The sequence below is a fragment of the Oreochromis aureus genome, linkage group 6 (genome assembly GCF_013358895.1).
Source record: "Oreochromis aureus strain Israel breed Guangdong linkage group 6, ZZ_aureus, whole genome shotgun sequence".
In the NCBI taxonomy this organism is placed as follows: Eukaryota; Metazoa; Chordata; class Actinopteri; order Cichliformes; family Cichlidae; genus Oreochromis; species Oreochromis aureus.
Window position 1 is genome coordinate 17314107 of NC_052947.1, and position 19823 is coordinate 17333929.

At 41.8% G+C, this 19823-nt stretch overlaps 1 protein-coding gene across 1 annotated transcript in view; it reads left to right on the forward strand.

Annotated features, from left to right (window-relative positions):
- Positions 1-5743: 5743 nt before the first annotated feature.
- frem3 (Fras1 related extracellular matrix 3) overlaps positions 5744-19823 on the forward strand; it is a 33556-nt gene continuing 19476 nt past the window's right edge. The window contains exons 1-2 of the mRNA XM_031752308.2: positions 5744-10893; positions 11731-11820. Of these exons, the coding sequence (XP_031608168.1) occupies positions 5877-10893; positions 11731-11820 (5107 nt within the window). The 5' untranslated portion in view covers positions 5744-5876. The remainder of the gene's footprint in view (positions 10894-11730; positions 11821-19823) is intronic.

Below are 19823 nucleotides of genomic sequence, written 5' to 3' on the forward strand. Positions count from 1 at the left end.
ATATATATCTTTTCCATATGGGTTACTACACATGTTTTTGCCATATTGTAAAAAAAAAAAAAAAAAAAAAAAAAAAAGTATGTTTACAAAGTGAGAGGGAGTCTGGGAATATGAATTCAGATTTGCTCACTTAATAAATACACTGGCTGTAAGTGGTAATCATTTCAAAAATGGTTGTTTAAGAATCACCCGTTTCAGGCATTCAGAAATAATATAAAATGGATATATTGGATAATATCAGTCATTTAAGCACAATTTTAAAATAAAACATGCATATTAAGGTTTTCTACATTATTTATATAAAGGCCAGTAATAACAATGTAAATAAACCTATGCATAAGTGTGTGTATATACAAGGATTGGCTTTATATGGTCACTGCTACTTCACCAAACAAAGTTATTTGAATGCTGGCTCCAAAACTCTTTACTCATTTTTGGCATGCATTTGTAAAATATGAATAATATGAAAATAACAGAGGCTTGTCAGATCTGATCAAATTATGCTTTCCTCAGTTTAAGATGAAGTGCTTTACAGAAGCTACAGTTTGCTGTTTTATGTTCTTCCTATAACAGTGTGAAGCTTGTGTAGCACTACTTGTTATGATGTGACTTTCATTTGAATTTCATTTCATTTGTATTAAATAAAAACTTTTTTTCTTTGTCCAGAAGCCTATTTTTCTTTCTCCACCGTTAGCAAACAGTAATTAACATTTGGTGAGGTGTAACACTGTGCTGCACATATTCCTAGGTTGATACCTGCGTCTCCTTTTAGTGTAGTGAGGCCATGATTAGTACTAATTAAATCTGAACATATTGGCTGAAAGGAGAATCCTATTTAATGGTGCTGTACAGCAACTTTACATCTACATGAATACGATTACAGAAGCGGACGTGCAATTTAACACACAATAAAGCCCAATTAACTGCCGTGTCCGTTTTCAGCTCATCGCTAATAGACTGGCCTATATTTATGTTTCCTGTCTAAATTCATGAGGCATATAATATTCTTATAATTTCCATCTACAGCAATGGGCTGCCCAGTGTTTGGGGCCGATCCAGCTGCTATATCCAGCCTGTTTCCATGGGCTTCCGCTCCCTTTTAATGACAAATGACAGCATCAGCCTATATCAATCTGCCCCACAGGATGCTTTAATCCGCCATTAAGCAGATGAAATGTTGCACTGAGCCCGCAGAGCAGCAGTGACGGCAGGAGCGGTTCTAAAATTCGTATGCACGCCCCTCCGGCCTGACCGCAGTCATGGACACCCTGCGTCAAACCACCCAGTGCAGCAAAACACAAACCTCTTCCTCCTCGGAACTGGATCCAAAGGTCTCAGTTATCCCCTATTTATACGCAGTGTATATTTACAACGGGCCGGATGACTAGGATGCTAGCGAGTAGCGCAAGAGCAAAGAGAATGCGGGGGAAATCTTCCTCGGCTATTCTGAGGAGACAAGGGGTTTATCAGGGGTGAGCCACCTCTCTGATGTCAAAGCTTGTTTTCAAAGAATCTGTCAGAGCTCCTTTACCAAGGTGTTTATCACCTCCTGCAGCTGATCCCTAACAGCTTTTTCTTTTATAACTTGTACATAATCAGATAATTTATGTGAGGCTGAGATCTAGACTGCAAAAGACACCAGGGAAAGAGAAAAGAAGAGAGTCAGTTACACTGAATCAGTGCACAAACAGCAAGAGCGTCACTCACAAATCTATGTGTAACCATAGTTTTAAAAACCACCCACGATGAGATGTTCAGGACTCAACACCCTTGATCTTTCTTTCATCTATGTGAGATGAGAAGGTGGAAGGTTTTCCAACGTCGGTGTTCGTGTGGAGCAGTTAAAGTTGATGTGATCTGCAGCAACAGTGTGATGTGATCAAGTCAGAGTCTGTGCCACGAAGAATTGAGGCAGCTTTGAAGAGAAAAAGTGGTTCATGCAGGTACTAGCTTAATAAAGCCTGGCGAGTGTATGCTTGCATGCCAAGAGATGAGGAGAGAACCACGAGGCACAACCGCAATCTGATTCAGAACTAAATATACGGTTGGAAAGGATGCGGCACATGATCGTCACCCACATAGCTGTCCTCAAACGGGAGCCTTGAATTATACAGAAAATCCAAAATGTGAAACAAATGATGCAGCAAAATGTGATCTGATGTTAATAATAATGTACTGAGATATCCAGTGTTTCTGAATATCTTCATACATCAGGTATTCTGGTAACTCTACACACACTTACACACCAGTAGCTGGAGAGAGCTGTTTCATCTACTTTAAAACTAGTTTAGATGTTCATGCCTGAAAAGAGTTGCGGGCACGCTCAGAATCTGAAGAATGAGCACTAAAACTTTCAGCTTTCAAAAAAGCAAAACATCCATTAAGGCTTATGTCAGCCTGTTACGCTGTGGAATGTTAAACTAGTTCCAGTTTATTAAGTCGCTTTCTTAACCCATTTTTTAAAACACTTCCCATCTAATTTTTTTTTTTTAAATCAAAGAAAAACGCAGGCGAGGTTGATGCCAAATTAAAAGATACATACATTTAAAAAAAAATTCCCTACAGTTGTCAGACTTGTTGCGGTGTCTGGTGGTTCTCACACAAATAAACAAATAAATGAATAAATAACTTGGGATCATTATACATAAAAAACAAAACCCTATATCCCAGCACTGCCATCACCTCCAGCTTCTGTGTACGGTGATTTTGTCAGCTATAAAATCACACACAGTCACCTCTTAACCGGATTACCATTGGAGCCAAGAAAACAGCATGCTATGATTTACTCGTGAAAGTGGCTCCTTTGACACTTTCCTCATGTTTATGTCACCATGCTTGATGCTTATAATTATGTTAAGAGGGAAGAACGCAAAAAGGAGACACTTTTAAGTGTAAATCGTGGTACGAGACACAAATTTAAAGTCAAGGCATGAAAGACAAAATCATTTCTTCATATATTTCATGTGAATCCATCCATTACTCCTTAAATGTTTGACTCAAAACCAAAAACGCCCTCCTCACGGTGGTGCTAGAGGGTTAGTCCGCAGAAGAAGATCCATCCTTTCCTGGGGACCTTGAGCATCTGCACAAACTTCCAAGGCAATCCTTCCAATAGTTGCTGAAGAGGTGTTTCATTTTGAACCAGCGAGCTAACAATGTGAGCCCTGGAGCGTGACTAAAAGGGGGTAAAGTCAACACTTTGTGCTGAGAGCATGTCAAACTGTGAAACGTGTTTACTAAAGAGCTTTGCATTCCCTGTTCTCTGAACATGATGACGCAGACCAGGAATTGTGGGAAACTGAGGAAAAAAAATCAGCAAATCCTGGATTTTGCCACCGTTGCTGTCAGGGATAAAAGGACGAGTGCTTTGTTTTCCATTTATCACGATGTCATTAGTGCTGCTGTCATCACAGGCTTCCCCCTGGATGAAGAGATGATCCTGGGCACCAGAGGCTGGCATCAAACCAGCTTCTTTCTCTGTTTATCTTAGACACTCATTAAAAGCATGTCGTGTCTTTAATGTCTAATTTGGAGAAATGCAAGTTAACCAGTTAACCAGCTCGACAGACAGCTTAAGCAGCTGTCATCGGGTGATTTATACACGCCTGTTTCATCAGTCATGCTTCTAGCCCAGCAATCAATATCAGGCTTTTCTAACTATCTGAATGGGAAGCTCTTGTTTTTAAGTCTTCACTTTTTTCCTCACTATGGGAGGAACGTGGAGAGTAACAGAATATAAAAAGCTTACTGTGTTTGTTTCTATAGTTACACCATTTGGTGCATGTCCCATTTTTATTCTTGGCCGGTCAAGCGAGGAGAGCAAGATTTATTTAGAGGATGCAATGAAAAGTGTGATACAGAATGCTGGGATGCTTATGGCATCTCTGCTATTTGACCCACACTTAGAGGAAGGTTGCTGAGTGGTTCACAGCGTTGTCCTAAAAGCTTTACCGCCACCGATACAAAAGCAGCACTTTTACTGAATAATAATTCTAGCAGCTCTGAAGGTTCATTTTTCAATATATCGAAGCATAAACAACAAATGTGTGCAACAAATTCTTGCACACAAGCAACTCATTATCAGTCCTTAACTGGATACATTTACTGGTGTGTTAAACTATTTAAAAAGAAGATTTTTCCTAGTACGTAGAAACATCACAGACAGCGGTTACAATAAAACGAAACTCAAACATTTCCAGCATTGCAGCTGGAAGGAAAGTGTGAAAATGCTCGAGCGCTCCACATGGATCACTTCATCAAGTGTCAGGCTCAACTTAAAAGATGACCCATAAAAGGCTACTAGGTATTTTTATCTTAACATGACCTTGTGCAGCATACTGAGTACACATTCTCGCATTCTCGCTGCATCCAGTGTGAGTGCTTGATGTGTCCACGCTCTGCTTTGTCACTGCGAAAAAAGAATGTCAAATTTTTTCACCTGCTTATCCTGCTGAAACTTTCTTTTGCACACTGGGTTTGCCAAACAGCAGTGTTCGGTTGCATGAAATATGCAGATGCTGTAATCACAGAGGGGACTTTCCCTCATTTGAATCTTATTTAACCTCAAAACACGTAGCCATTCATCGCAGAGATTTGGTTATTACAAGCGCTTGCTCAGCAAATAAACTTTATGAGAAAAAAAGCCAGAGACGTCCCGTGCTATATTTATGCGGCGACTTATATACTTATTTCCATCACAGGTGGCTTAGGTGGCATATTTTCAGCTGTATGTTTTCTGTGTGTGTGTGTGTGTGAGACCAAACAGTTTCCAACACCTGTTGTGCCAGCTGATGCCAGGTTATTGTCCCCATGTTTGGGACAAATGGCCCCTCCGGAGCCGACAGTGGCCTGAACTTAGAGGCCCTTTAACTCTAGAAAAGAACAGAAATATTTTCACACATCATCATTTTGCACAGACACGCCTTTGGTTGAGATAGTAAACTTTATTCTTGTGATACTCTGAGAATCCTGTTCAGTGTCTGAATCCCTGCTGATTGGCTCATCTTGCATATCATGATAGTTTGTTTGCATTCTCTTAGTCCACCCTCCATGGTACTTTAATAAGGGATTGGTTGATTCACAGATAGGTTACACCCTTAAAAATGAAGTTGTGATGTCACACAGTTCAGTGATCAACTGCTCTTTTCAAAGTAACTGAAAAACAAATTGATTAAATAGCTAAAGAATCAGTTTATCTCTGGGTAAAGACTTTATTACTGTTTTTCTACTATTTCTTAGCTTTAATCCTTTTAAAGGGAACATTAACTGGGTTGCATTCTGACACATTTGCATATTCACACTTGTGTCTAAATGAAAATCTTGGAGGAGCAAGATATCAAATTATATTCAGTTGATTTTTTATTTTATTTATTTATAAAATGATGCATCACATGAAAAAATATGGATATTTAGTTATAGTACATCACATTTCCTAACCTATACAGTACAGTGTCAGGGGTTTTAACAGTACAGATTCAATATAATCAAATAAGACTTGTTTTTTTGAATAGGATTTTATCCTCCAACCCCCACCCCAACACCCTTTTTTTAGTGAGAGAAGAGGAGAAGGGTAGGTGTTGTTTGGGGCAATCTTGTCCAATGGTCTTTCTTAAATTAGCCTTGGGGGCTGGAGGCTCCCCTCCCTGCACTGACAGAAGGAGGAGCCTGTGCAAGTCACAGACTACTGTTTCATTCACCTGCACAACCCTGCAGCATTCACCACACTTGGGTCTGTGCAGCCACACAAGAAACACACAGAGGAGATTCCAGCCGGCCCAAAGTTTCTTTTTTTATGCCTTTTTTCTCATTTAAGAAGCATCAGCCTCCTGCTGCTGCTCACTTGTTTTAACTAAATTACAAGGCAACTAGCAGCAGACATGGCTGCTTGTCTGCAAAGTTGTGAACTTTCTAAAAAGAGTTGCCTGCTTTTGGCTTTTTCTCTCAGCTTCTGTTTTGCCTCAGTATGTGCAGGGCCTTTCGATTCAGCTCACCTCTATCACCGCAGGGCTGGACCTAATGAAGATGATATCATTGTTGCTAACAATGGGATCAGAGTGCCTTTTGGGCGGTCTGTGTTTCTGGACCCTGTGAATGACCTGGTAACAGAAGTGCAGCCTGGTGACCGCTGCCAAATCACAGTCCTGGACAATGATCCACTGGCCCAGAAGCCCGGGATGCTAACCCCTAAAAAGTTTCCCTGTTCATTTGGACCTGAAGAAGTGAAATACACACATTTTGGATCCAGGAGCCCCAGTAAGGATCGCGTGAAGCTGCAGCTTCGTTATGACTCCCACACAGACACAGTGATCGTCCCCTTCATGTTGGAAGTGGAGGTGGTTTTCCAGCAGCTTGAGATCCTCACCAGGAATATGCCCCTTAATGTTGAAAAGCTCAATGGAGAGAGCAATCCTATTGACAAAAAGGGCCTGGAGTTTTCCTATGAGGTTGGTGTCACACAGTGTAAGATAAGCACTCTGGTCGGCGCTGGAGGTCTTCCCAGGTATGGCACTCTTTTGAACAACCCTTCCAATGGCCAAATGGTTGACTGTGATGAGTTTGTGAAGCAGGGTATTCGCTACAAGCACACGGCTAAAACCAACTCACCAAACAGAGACTATATTCCAATGATGGTAGAGCTGCAGGATAACGAAGGAAACTTGATAATGCAAGAGCATTTCCAAATGATGGTTAGAATCAGAGAAGGTGCAGAGAACACTGCTCCCAAACCCAGCTTTGTAGCTATGATGATGATGGAGGTTGATCAGTTTGTGATGACAGCTATTACAAGTGACATGCTGTCGGCTGAAGATGTTGAATCTCACCCAGATGACTTAATCTTCAACATCACGTCTCCACTGAACCCTCAGCAGGGTTATATCATCAGCACAGATGATCAGAACCTGCCTATCACCTCCTTCTATTACAGGGATATCAAGGAGCTTAAAATAGCCTATAAGCCACCCTCAGATGATTCAGAACAAGAGAGGATTTTTCAGCTAGAGTTTGAAATTGTAGACACCGATGGTGCAGTGTCAGATCCATTTGCTTTTATGATTGTGGTAAAGCCTATGAATACATTGGCTCCAGTTGCAACCAAAAATACAGGGCAGCTATTGTTTGAAGGGCAATCCCGAGCTCTCTCCAGCTCTCAGAATTTAGAGATTAGTGATGAGGATAACCTGGAAGACGTGAGAATCACAGTCATCGATGGTTTAAAGCACGGAGACCTTACCGTGCTCGGCACGCGCAGGAAATTCTTTACACCCGCCGATCTAGACGCTGGCATTGTTATGTACCAGCATGACGGCAGCGACACCTATAGCGACAACATTATTTTTAGAATGACTGACGGCAGCAATGAAGTGGAATTTTTGTTCCCCATCACCATTGTCCCCACTGATGACGAGCCCCCTATTATTAATGCCAACACTGGCTTGGTGTTGTTCAAGAATGAAATCATGCAGATCTCTCCATTCATCCTAAGTGCAACAGACATCGATTCAGAAGACTCCACTATTAAGTTTGTCGCGGAGGCACCATACTCCACCATAGGGAAACTCCTGCTTAGGCAAGCAGAGCTACCGTCTGACCCATCTCTGTGGAAGTTTAGTGAAACAGATGAGATGTTTGAGCAGGTGGTGACTGAGTGGCTTCAGCAGGACATTCTGGATGGAAAGCTCTTCTATCGTCACATCGGGCCCCACAGCACCACCACTGTAACCGATCACTTTGTATTCCGGGTCCAGGACGATAACGACCCTCCCAATCAATCAGGCGAGCACATGTTCACTATCAAAATCCATCCCGTTGATGACCTTGCCCCACAGCTTTTCCCAGGCACCACCCTTCACATGACAGTGCAGGAATATGAGCTCACACACTTTAGGAAGAAATTTTTGTGTTATACTGATCTTGATTCAGATGACAGAGATTTGAAGTACACCATCACTAAGCCCCCGACTGACACAGATGAGAACAATCCAGCCCCCTTGGGTGAAATTGTACTGACTGACAGCCCTGACACTGTAATTACAGAGTTTACACAAGCCCAGGTTAATCACCACAAAGTAGCTTATAAGCCCCCAGACCAGGAATTGGGCATCACTCCAAAAGTGGCTCAGTTCACATTCACTGTGGAAGACACAGCTGGCAACACAGCAGATGGACTGTTCACCATTTTCCTACAGCCGGTTGACAACAAACCTCCACTTATCACCAACACAGGGTTCACTGTTTTGGAAAGAGGTACATATGTCATTACCAGGAAGGAGCTGCACGCCACTGACACGGATACAGATGATGACAATATCATCTTCACGGTGACCCAGATTCCCCAGTATGGGCAGCTGCAGTATTTGGGGATTGATATGTCAAATGGCGAAACATTTGTGCTTGAAGACATCACAACCGGTCGTCTAACTTACATGCACGGAGGAAAAGAATCTCTCACTGATGTCATCAAGCTCTCTGTAAGTGACGGTTTCCATGAAGTACCAATTGCCATCAGGATCACAATCGAGCCAGTTGATGACAAAAGGCCCACGATTATGCTCCCGCCCGGCCTGCTCGGAGCCTCCATAGATGTACTGGAGAATGGCGCCACAGAGATTACAAGTAATGTCATTCAGGGCCACGATGAAGATACAGATGACCTCATGCTCACTTTTATTGTTGAAGAACCTCCGAGACTGGGTGAAATCCTGGTTAATGGTGCTCCTGCTGAGAGATTCACCCAGGAGGACATAATTAACGGGGTGGTTGTGTATGCTCATACATCTGGTGAAATAGGTCCGACCAAAGAGCACGACTCCTTCAATCTTACTTTGTCTGACATGTCAGAGCAGTGGGTCGTTGGTGGCAACAAGATCCAAGGTGTGACAGTCCATGTGACAATCCTTCCTGTTGACAGCATCCCACCTGTTGTCAGCGTCGGTGAGCAGTTTATAGTAGTGGAAGGGGAGAAGAACGTCATTACTCTGGAGCAAATTCATGCTGAGGATGTTGACACCAACAGCGAGGATATCTTGTGTACCATCATTGTCCAACCAACTTCTGGTTACGTGGAGAACATCTCACCAGCACCAGGCTCAGAGAAATCAAGAGCTGGGACGGCCATCACCGCATTCGCCATTAAAGACATTTCCCTCGGTCACATCTACTACGTCCAAAGCATCCACAAAGGGGTTGAACCTGTGGAAGATCGTTTCACGTTCCGCTGCTCAGATGGTATTAACTTCTCTGAGCGCCACTTCTTCCCCATCGTCATCATTCCAGCCAATGATGAGAAGCCTGAGATTTTTGTCCGTGAGTTTGTGGTAATGGAGGGCATGAGTCTGGTCATCGACACCCCAATTCTGAACGCAGCTGATGCTGACATCCCCAAGAATGAGCTGCACTTTGAGATCATCAAACCCCCCAAGCATGGGACAATTGTTCAGCAGCTCAGCACTGGCACCATCTCTGTGGAGAAGTTCAACTTGGAGCAGATCATAGAGGCATCCAACATTGTCTATGAACATGATGACTCTGAAACCAAGGAAGACAGCTTTGAAATCAGGCTATCTGATGGAAAACACAAAGTGGAAAAAACTGTTCCTATCGTGGTTATTCCTGTTGATGATGAGACACCAAGAATGGCCATTAACGATGGCCTCGACGTGGAGATCGGAGAAACAAAAGTGATTAGCAACAGGGTTTTAAAGGCAACAGATCTTGACTCCCAAGACAAGGAATTAACTTATGTTGTGCGATATGGCCCTGGCCAAGGCTACCTTCAGCGTATCAGCAAATTTGGAGACGTTTTAGGAAATATCACCCTGGGAATGAATTTCACACAAGATGAAATTGACAGACAACTCATTCAGTATGTGCACACAGGCCAGGAAGGAATCCGCGACCTGCTGAAATTTGACGTCACAGATGGTATAAATCCACTTATTGACCGTTACTTTTACATCAGCATCGGAAGCATTGATATGGTTTTTCCAGATGTCATTAACAAAGGTGTGACTCTCAAAGAAGGTGGAAAAGTAACTCTCACCACTGACCTCCTCAGCACCTCTGACATCAACAGCCCTGATGAATACCTCAGCTTTAGCATCACAAGAGCGCCTAGTAGAGGGCACTTAGAGTGCACTGACCTCCCAGGTGTTCCTATTTCCACCTTCACCCAACTGCAGCTTGCTGGAAACAAGATCTACTACATCCACACCTCTGATGATGAAATTAAAATGGACAGCTTCGAGTTTGAGGTGACAGACGGCTACAATCCCGTCTTCCGAACCTTCAGAGTGTCCATCACCGATGTGGATAATAAGAAACCCGTCTTAACCATAACTAGGCTGGTTGTGGAGGAGGGAGAATCCAAACTCATCACACCTTTTGAACTTACAGCTGAAGACCGGGACACTCCAGACCACCTGCTGCGCTTTATAATCACGCAAGTGCCGGTACACGGTTTGCTGCTTTTCAACAACACCCAGCCAATTACGACTTTTACCAAGCAGGACCTGAACGAGAACCTTATCAGCTATAAGCACGATGGCACTGAGACCAGTGAAGACAGCTTCTCTTTCACTGTCACCGATGGCACTCACACTGACTTTTATGTTTTCCCTAACACTGACTATGAGACACGCAAACCCCAAATGATGACCATTCACATCAATACGGTGGATAACGGTGTCCCCCAGATTTTGGTAAATAAGGCTGCCGCTTCACTGAAAGTCCTCCAAACTGGACACCTGGGCTTTGTGATCACCAGCAAGGTCCTTCGATCAGAGGACCGGGACAGTCCCCAGAAGGTCTTGAAGTACACGGTGTCCGAGGGTCCACTGCACGGCTTCATCATAAATACGGCCCTGGGCAATGACAGCATCAAGACATTCACACAAGGTAAGATGATGTCACATTTTTAAACCTTGTAACAACGTTTTTCAAAGGTAAGATTTACTCATCAGTGTTTTAGAGTTAATATCGGATTGGAGTGCATGCTTTGTGTGGTACGAAGGAAAGCCTTGAATTGTTCTGAATTCATGATGCCAACAGCTTTGAGTTAGTATAAATTCTCCCAGGATTTATTACAAAGACTTGTTATTATAGAATTTAATAAGATGCATAGAAGCACACATCCAAATCCTGAATGTGTAAAACAGAAAAACAGCTTTTTATAATAACTGGTGAAAAAGTAAAGAATAAAAAATATTCAAATAAATAATATTCGGTTAAAAACAGTTGGCTGCATTCTTATACTAATATAATGATGCTTAACTGGTTACTACAGACCCCAAAATAATTTTAACCTCCTAGGACCTGGTGTCCACATATGTGGACATCAAATTTTGGGTTGTCTAGACCAAAATACAAAATTTTGCTCTACAAGGGCCTGATGTCCACTTATGAGGACATTATGCTGCTACTGTTCTATCAAAATTTTAAAGCGAATGTCCTCATATGTGAATCTCATTTTTCTCAGAAACAAAAATCCGGAAAAAAAAATCACGTAATTCTTTGTTTTTATATTCATCAGGTCCCAATCAGCCCAAATGGTAAAGAAAAATTTAAAAATGCATGCCCTGAAAGAGTTTGGGTCTTAGGAGGTTAAATGTATTTCTGTAAACTAGATTTTCTGACTTTGTATTTATCCTGAAGGACAACTTTATAAAAGTGGTTTAGTCGTCACAGTTATCATTTCAACTAATTGTTTCTCCATATTTTTTTTCATGCAAACAGCTGATATCAATGACATGAAGATCTGTTATGTGCTGTTGGATGGGAGCAACACCACCAGTGATATCTTCTACTTCACAGTTGAAGACAATGGTAGGACCTCTTTAATATTTAATGTGCAGTGGCATCAAGCCACTTTGAGTTTGACTTTTAATGGCTGCTTAAAATTTAAACTTCTTGCTGTCTGTCGGTCACCTAAGTGTTTGCATCACAAAGACTTAAGGCAGTTGGCCATGACTGACACCCAGTACAGAGGCGCCGCCTCTGTTCGCCCCACTGGAAAGGGCAGCAGGTTTAAAGGACAGGGGTCAAAGGAGACTCAAGCCAAACACTGACTGTGGGTTAGTAAAAGTAAAAGACTACCACATGCTCTCAACTGTATTGTTATTGAACAATAGGGCCCTTTCCTTTGGGGCGCTTCTCTGGGCTTTCAAACGTCACCTTTCATCATCTGCCTGAAGTGACACAGTGAAATGTGCATAGGTATGCATGCTCTTACAGCAAGTCTCACAAACATTTTCTTTTATCTTTCCAAATATCCACTATTTAATGACATGACTTGTGAAATAAAATCTGCAGAATATTTTGACATTATGAAGATTTTCAAATTAAAAGATTCTTAAATTTCTTTTTGATGAATAACCAATTTTATCCAAAATATATGAACTCTATATTTTTAGTTTAGTTAGCTCAATTTCTTTCTCTCTGTTTTTGCTTGCTTACTCTGACATAAGACTGAAGCACTGAGGCTTTCTGTAACACTGCCTTACTATTAAAACATTATTTATATCCACCCCAAGTATAATGCGATAATCTGACAGCCGACATCGTTTACCCTAAAGAATTCTCTTAAATGAATCGGATATGCGTGGTACAAGCACGATGATGGGTCAGGGTATAATAAAATCGCTCGTTGCCTTGTCACCTCTAACTCATATGTAGATTCACTTGGACAGCATTACATATTTATAGCAAATGCAAAGCGATAAAATGCAGCAGGTGGGTTTTACTATTTTAGCATTGGCTGTAAAATATGAAACAAGATTTAGAAAGGCAATCAGTGCTGAAGGGAAAGTTTAGTCTATAATTATGCTGTTTGGAGGGACATGCTCCACCTCCTAACACCACCATCACACCCATTGAGAAAAAGGAGGACGTGAGTTTGTCTGTTTTTAGTTTAGCTTCATCTTCATGCCTCCTTATTAACTCTTACCCTCAGACTGTGAGTGATATATTTATTTTTAATGAGAATCAGTAGCAATGACATTAATCAACATAGATTAGATAAAAGTGCCTTAATCCTATAATCTTAATTTAGGCCAACATTTTTCCACATGTGGTTTAATAAGATGCCTAAAGCAAAGAATTTCTGTCTTTAAGTGTGGGTTTTACCACAGGAAGGGAACACAAGGGCTTCAATTAGCTCAGCGCTCCCTTTTCTGTTTGCTTACACACTTTATTTAAGCTTCCAGCCAAGTCAGCTGAACCAGGTGCGGTGGAGCTTATACTGGGACATAAAACTAGACCTTGTTTCTACATGACCACGGCTGACACGTATGGCAGCGCCACATCATTCGTGTAATTAACAGCATCTGTATCACTGCACTTAATGGATACACTTATCAGTAAAGTCATCACCATACGTATACAGAACCACACACACAAATACAAAGACACGTCCAGGAAAAGATCAAAGAGATAATACATGAGAGCTAGTCGAGCCAGCTGGTGGCCCGCTAATGTGAAGTGTTGAAGAGGTGACCCCTGAGGGATGTGGCTTTATCCTGGACATGTAGGGGCATGTGAGTGGAGAGCACAGTGATGGTCAGGCTGTCTGATAATAAATCTAAGTAGGTGAGCTGCTTGTGTGAGAACCGATGGTGGGTCAGTAGAGATTAGCACCCGAGATAATCCATTTTAACCGGCCTCAGGGAACAAACTTTTGTACTTCAAAAGAAAATCCAAATGCGACTTAATTAACCTAACCTAAGGTTAAATAGAAATCTGTGCTTAAACACCACAAAAACACTATTAAACTTCTTTATAATGAATTCTTATCTAATCAAAGTAGTTCTAGATCCAGACACATCCTTTCAAAATCAGTGGGTTTTAAACCTCATTTGTAAACTCCAGTAATTCTTAATCCTGAATCGAGTGTAAACATTGCAGTATCTAAACATACCTAAGCCTAGTAAGTTTTACACAAATACGCACAATCTGAATGTGGCCTCACACCCCGGAAATACCCCTCAGATGCACTGATATGGGAAGCTCCCTAAGGGTCTTAGCAGCCTTTAAAAGATACCTGCCACTACATGCGCTCCAGCGATGCTTCTTCACGAGCAGGTCAAGAATACACACTCGGATAATTAACATATCCTCACGTGGAACTGAAGCAGTTTGGCATTCCTCTATAAGCCCTGCAGGCTCAAATGTTGCAAGCATACATGTACATATGTAACTGCGAGTGCACGTATCTGCTGATACAGAAAATTAAGATCTTAATCAAACATAAACCAATAATGTGCAGACCAGCGTCATTGTGTGTGTGTGTGTGTGTGTGTGTAGGTGTGTGTGTGTGTATGTGTGTGTATTTGTGGCCAGGCAAAGCTGAAGTATGGCTATCGTAAGAGCACGTGTGTCTTAGTAAGAAGTCAGGAGCCGACACTCAGTTTGATTTCAGGGGTCTCAGTGAGGATCGGTCATTAGCATAGAGTTAGCATAGCGGTCAGAAACCCCTCCTCTGAAGCTAAAAAGTTTAAATCTACTGAAATATTTTATGAAAAACATCTAAATTCTACATTTGATCTGCGTTATATGTACTATACGGTGCATAGTTTGTTTCTTTTTTTAAGGTCTTATGATTCCATTACAGTTTCTGCAGCCTCTGGTTCATTTGAGGTACATGTTTATGTCTGTATATTCACAAGAAAGCTATTATGTAACATTAAATACTAAAAGATGTAACAGTCTGTCAAGTCATTCGTTTACTTTTACAGTACCTCACCTTGTTACAAGTTTAACAATAAGAAAATTTTTCTCCAATGCTGATTTGAGCAATTAAAATTTTTTATAAACATGACAACGTCATCATTACTGATCGTCCACACCACTGTCCAGCCTCACTGTCACTCTCCTTCTATGCATCTTCTGTGTTGTGGAAAGTTAAATAGGTGCAGAAAGTTGCTTTAAAGTCAGTTGGAGACTGGAGGCATAAAGAAAAATCTTTAATCACAAAATTTTGAATATCTTATGTTTTTTGCCAGCAAACCCCGTCTAAAGTAGAAAAAAAGCAGTATAATTATCATCTGCTACTGCTGTCATTTTAAACAACTAATGGCTTCTTACTAAGTACTCAGAGTAGCAGACTTAACAAAACTGTGATGATGATCTTAGAAATAAACTAGGATTCAACTTGGCCCATCCTCACACCATTTGCAAGCAGTAACTTGCATTCAAGTGACCAACTCTGGAATTTCTTACAGCCATTCAAAGAGTGGGATACTGAAGCAGTAAATACCTGTTGTGACACAGCTCACATATATCCCCATCCATCAGGAATGGGACCAGTGAGCCACGGGCTAAGAAAAGAAACCCTTTCTGTCAGACTTGTTAAACCTTGTAAATGTAAAGTTTTTGGAGTGTTTTGAAACAATAATTTAAAAAAAAATAACAAAAAAACCCATTTTATTCTTCTTAATCTTTGGTGCAAGTCAAAGTGCACCCCAAACAGAAGACAAAATCCAAAGAGAGAACAAAAAGCTTTGCATTCAGATAAGTCTCTGGGGTTTTTTTCTAGTTGCAACAATATAGTGTCCCAGTTCTGCAGGGGGATCATGGGCCGTGGTGGGTCGAGTGTTATGTGATCATTCAGAGCCGGGGAGAGGAATGCACTTCCTATGGGACTCCAGACTCCAGGGCCACAGATAGAGCAGGGCCTAGAAGTGAGGTGGTATCCCAGGCAGACAGGTGTGTACATGAGAGTGGAGGCTGCAGAGGGATCCCCTTTCAAAGCCTGTGGTCACCCCACTCCCAGCTCTGCAGAAATCTAACCCAATCTCAGATAGCCCGATAACCCACAGATTTCCACCGTAAGAGGTGCCCGCTCTGGAGGGGGCAGCTCCCCAGAGGGGTGCAACGATATCAAGCCAGAAGAGAAAAGGGGAAACTGAGGAAAAGGAACTTGAAATATTTTTAAAAGGGCAGCATTTTGGTCACATTTCTTCAGTACTGTAGGGGTACCCTGCTGCATGTGGACTGCAGGCTGGCTGACATGGACATGCTAAACCTCTGCTCCCTAACAGTGTTTTGGGATCTTACATGTCACTCGTGTCAACAGTCACCGGGAGATTTACTGGCTAATGGTGCCACTGTCGAGGCCCCCCGCGACTTGAAGAAGCTAAGGCCTCTCAGTCCTCCTCCACCGCACCCCGTCCTGTTCTCACTTACCCTCCTTCCCCTTTCCTCTTCTCTAAGAGCCCTTCAGGGTATTACTATTCTTTTTTCTTGTTTCTATCTCACAACTCCCTCGGGCCCTTTCACTGAACTCTGCTATTCTCTCATTCTTTGTCTCTGTTTCTCTTTTTGTTCTTTATCTTCAGCCTTGATTTATGGTGGCTGGTGGACTTCTGGGGTGCAGAGTTATGATGTATGGCTAGAGCGGTTATTCTTATCCGCTCCCACATGGCAAAGCTGTCACTGAGTTACTTGAACTCTGTGCCATGTTCTTTTTTTTCAGCCACTTTGCTGCAGAGAAGGAAACACTGGTTTGTTGGATTGTTGGTTTGTTTATACATGAATCACTGTGGTCTAAAGAGAAATGTCTCAACAGCTTTTGAATGGATTAGTTTTGGTACATTCACGACACACCAGGAAGAGTTTGAACTTCCTGATTTCAGTCGAGGTGCCTCAAAAGATTAATCAGGTGCAGTTTTTCATAATTTTTGACTCAGTTGTCTTAACCAGAGCCTTCTTATATTTCAGCATTACACCTGTAGCTGATGCTACACCTGATGCTAATTTTTCTGGTGCCACAAGGGACCATGTATGAACAACAAGGTGGAGGGAAGTGATGTACAATGCAGGGAAGCACTGACTGTATGTGCACGTTGCACCAATATGGATGGCTGCTGATTAGTGCAAAGCAGCAGACCAATAAAGCGCTAAAAGTATAGGCCACAAGGCAAGCCACATTATTTATCACATAATTGCATAAAACAGCTAAATCACTAAAACCTCATATGCAATCAAGATATCTCTTTCAATGTTATTCAGTAATTGTGATCACACCGAACATGCATTTAGTATTTAATGCATTTAGTTAAAGATACTGATTATGTATTAATACAATTTAAGTAGATATGTTCTTGGCCAATTCCAGTTTTTAATTTTTTTTGGTTTGGTCCCACGTCATCATAATAATGTTGGTCCACGATCAACATTGCAGCTGACCAAGTCATGTTGTGTGAGCATTCGGTTAGCATTAGCAAAGGACTTGGTGAATGCTATTAAAATCAATCACTAGCAAACCAAAATGTTAACCAATGCCCAAATCATGGGCACTGAATAAGCCAGTGTACTGGTATTTTTCCTTGCTTTCATGCTGGTTTTATTTTTTGTCCCCAGAGGCAGCGTTCCAATGTTTTAGCCTAAAATATCCTTCAGTACAGCCTTTTTTTTTTTTTTTTTTTTTTTTAACCTGTCCCGTTTGGTTCTTTTGCCATCAGAATTATTGTCTAAAAGGCGAAGAAAGATGCCCAACGGATTTACTTTTACCAAATGGACCATCCCAGCCTTGCCGTAATGGTCCATTTGATTCAACTTTTATTGTTTATTTTATTTTCACTTGCTGAATACGGGACAGACTTGACTGGAGGAGAGAACGTGGAGAAAGAAAGAGGGAAAGAAAAAAACCTGAGAAGAGGGACGGGGAAAAAGGGCAAAAAACAAAAACCAACAGAATAAGCAGACAAAAAATTCAGTACAGCCTTAATATAGATTTAGATTTATTAATAGTGTTGTTTCGTTCATTTTCCTTTTGAAATTATTGCATGATTTGACACCTACATGTGAGTGCTGTCTAAGTTTGCTTCTTTTCGTTTTGTTGTCCCTGCCTACTGGCGCACACGGGTCAAAGTGTATGTTTCTCATGTCCAGCTATTTTTAACTTCCTGCACAGATGTCCTTAATGTCCTGAACAGACGCTGTGATGCAGACGCTTTGATCCGTTGATTCATAGCACGTACTGAAACTGAACGATTAAAGTCATCATTGCATCTAAGAAACCTAAATTTTAGATGAATCTTACCTGATCTCCTTTTTTGTCTGTTTACCCTGATGTTTGACATCCTCTAGATTTAACAGACCACACTTAAAGCCAGTGATATTAAATACTGAGCCTAGCTGGCAGGAATCTCACCAGTATTCATATGAACTGGATGATTGATGACGAAATGCAATAACGTGATGCTTGTCGCTCGATGAGGATATTCTTAGAAGGTTGCTCTTCCTTGCATCATGCTGGTGAGCTTCAAAGCTTCATATTGACCTTGCTCTCAAGTGATACCTCCAGCCTGACCCACTGCACCACTGCATCCATGTATGGTGCAGGCAGTGCTGAGTGAATATGAGCTGAGGGAGAATGCGCCGTTAAAGGACGCCTTTGCAGGGAAATTCTGAGGCTGCAATGTCCTGTAAATAAGCCATGATGTCGTTGTGCCGGCACAGAATATTTGCTAAGTCATCCTGTTATTCTGTAGCTACTCTGTGTTTTCTGATAGACATTCTTAGTGCATGTTAGGAGTTTGTGTCACTCGGCTCGTATAACAGAACACATTTCTTTAGTATTCTTTGCCGTCCAACTGGCATCAATCAAAGTGAAGCTAATTTATGAGATGGCTGCTAACAGGAAGGTTTGGAAATACATGCAGCCTATAAAACTTTTCATCCCAGCAGAAATTATAATGATTGTCAGTTTAAAAAGCTAATGGAAATGTGAGCTTAGTGAGTCAGTCACTGAGTGTATTGGATTTGATAGGCAGACTAATATAGCATGAGCATCATAAAAATTGCAATAAAGCAGACCGTCAGTCAAAATTATTAATCATAAGGCACAGCAATCTGGCTGCTATGTTTGCAGCTACTTTTTGTGCAGGTCTTTCTATTTTGGACAAACCATTTTCATTTATTTCTGAAGTACTATGTGCAAGCCTGGCATCCCAACTCTTGATTTGCTCAGGCTCATGCCAGCGCCGGCCTCAGCGTCTGACACCACGCACAAAAGAATTCAGAGAAATGTGGAGGCAGGCAGGCAGGGAGGCACGCCATGGCGGCAGATCTGGCCCACCCAGACTGCGGCCTGCTGTCCTTCTCAGTTGTTCATCCCCTTTTTGCGAACAAAGCCGACATAGGGAGGAAGGGGAACACAGAGGGGGAGGAGGTTTGTGGAGTACATCTGTCACTCTGCTACACATAATCTGGGAGTCTGGCGGGAAGGAAGGTTTTGCGAGACAGGGAGGGACAGACTGACAGACCAAGGGGAGATCTTCGCTTTGATGTTCTCAGCCAGAAAACAGTAGTGCTGCTTTCTGCTCCTCCTGAGGAGGCATATATTATAACAGAGAATGACATTCTTCATACAGTAGGACTGGGGTGCAATGAAAAAAGGAAGATGTGGAACAGCCATTTCAAACAGCAGTGACAGTTGTTACTCTGGATGAAACGATTATTAAAAACAACCGTGGATCATGCTGTGTATAACAAGTAGGCAATGCCAGATGTAACTCTGTTGCAAATGCAGTCATAGAGAGACACCACTATACGTCCCCAGAGCAGGGCTGTGAAACACACAGCACGACCGTCATTCAGCTGTGTAATGGGGCCTGTTGTTTTTAAACTATAGGCTTTGCATTCATTCACTTCTGCAGGTTATTTACCGTTGGAAAAATGAAAATGTAACATGAAGCTAGAATGTTTGTTGCTCATGATGGCTAACAAATCATGTCAGCCCAAAGTGAGCAGCAACATGTGGCTGAAGGAAGGAAGCTCAAAGGATGATTAGTGTGTTTCAGGTAGTAATGTAATAAGATATAAAACAT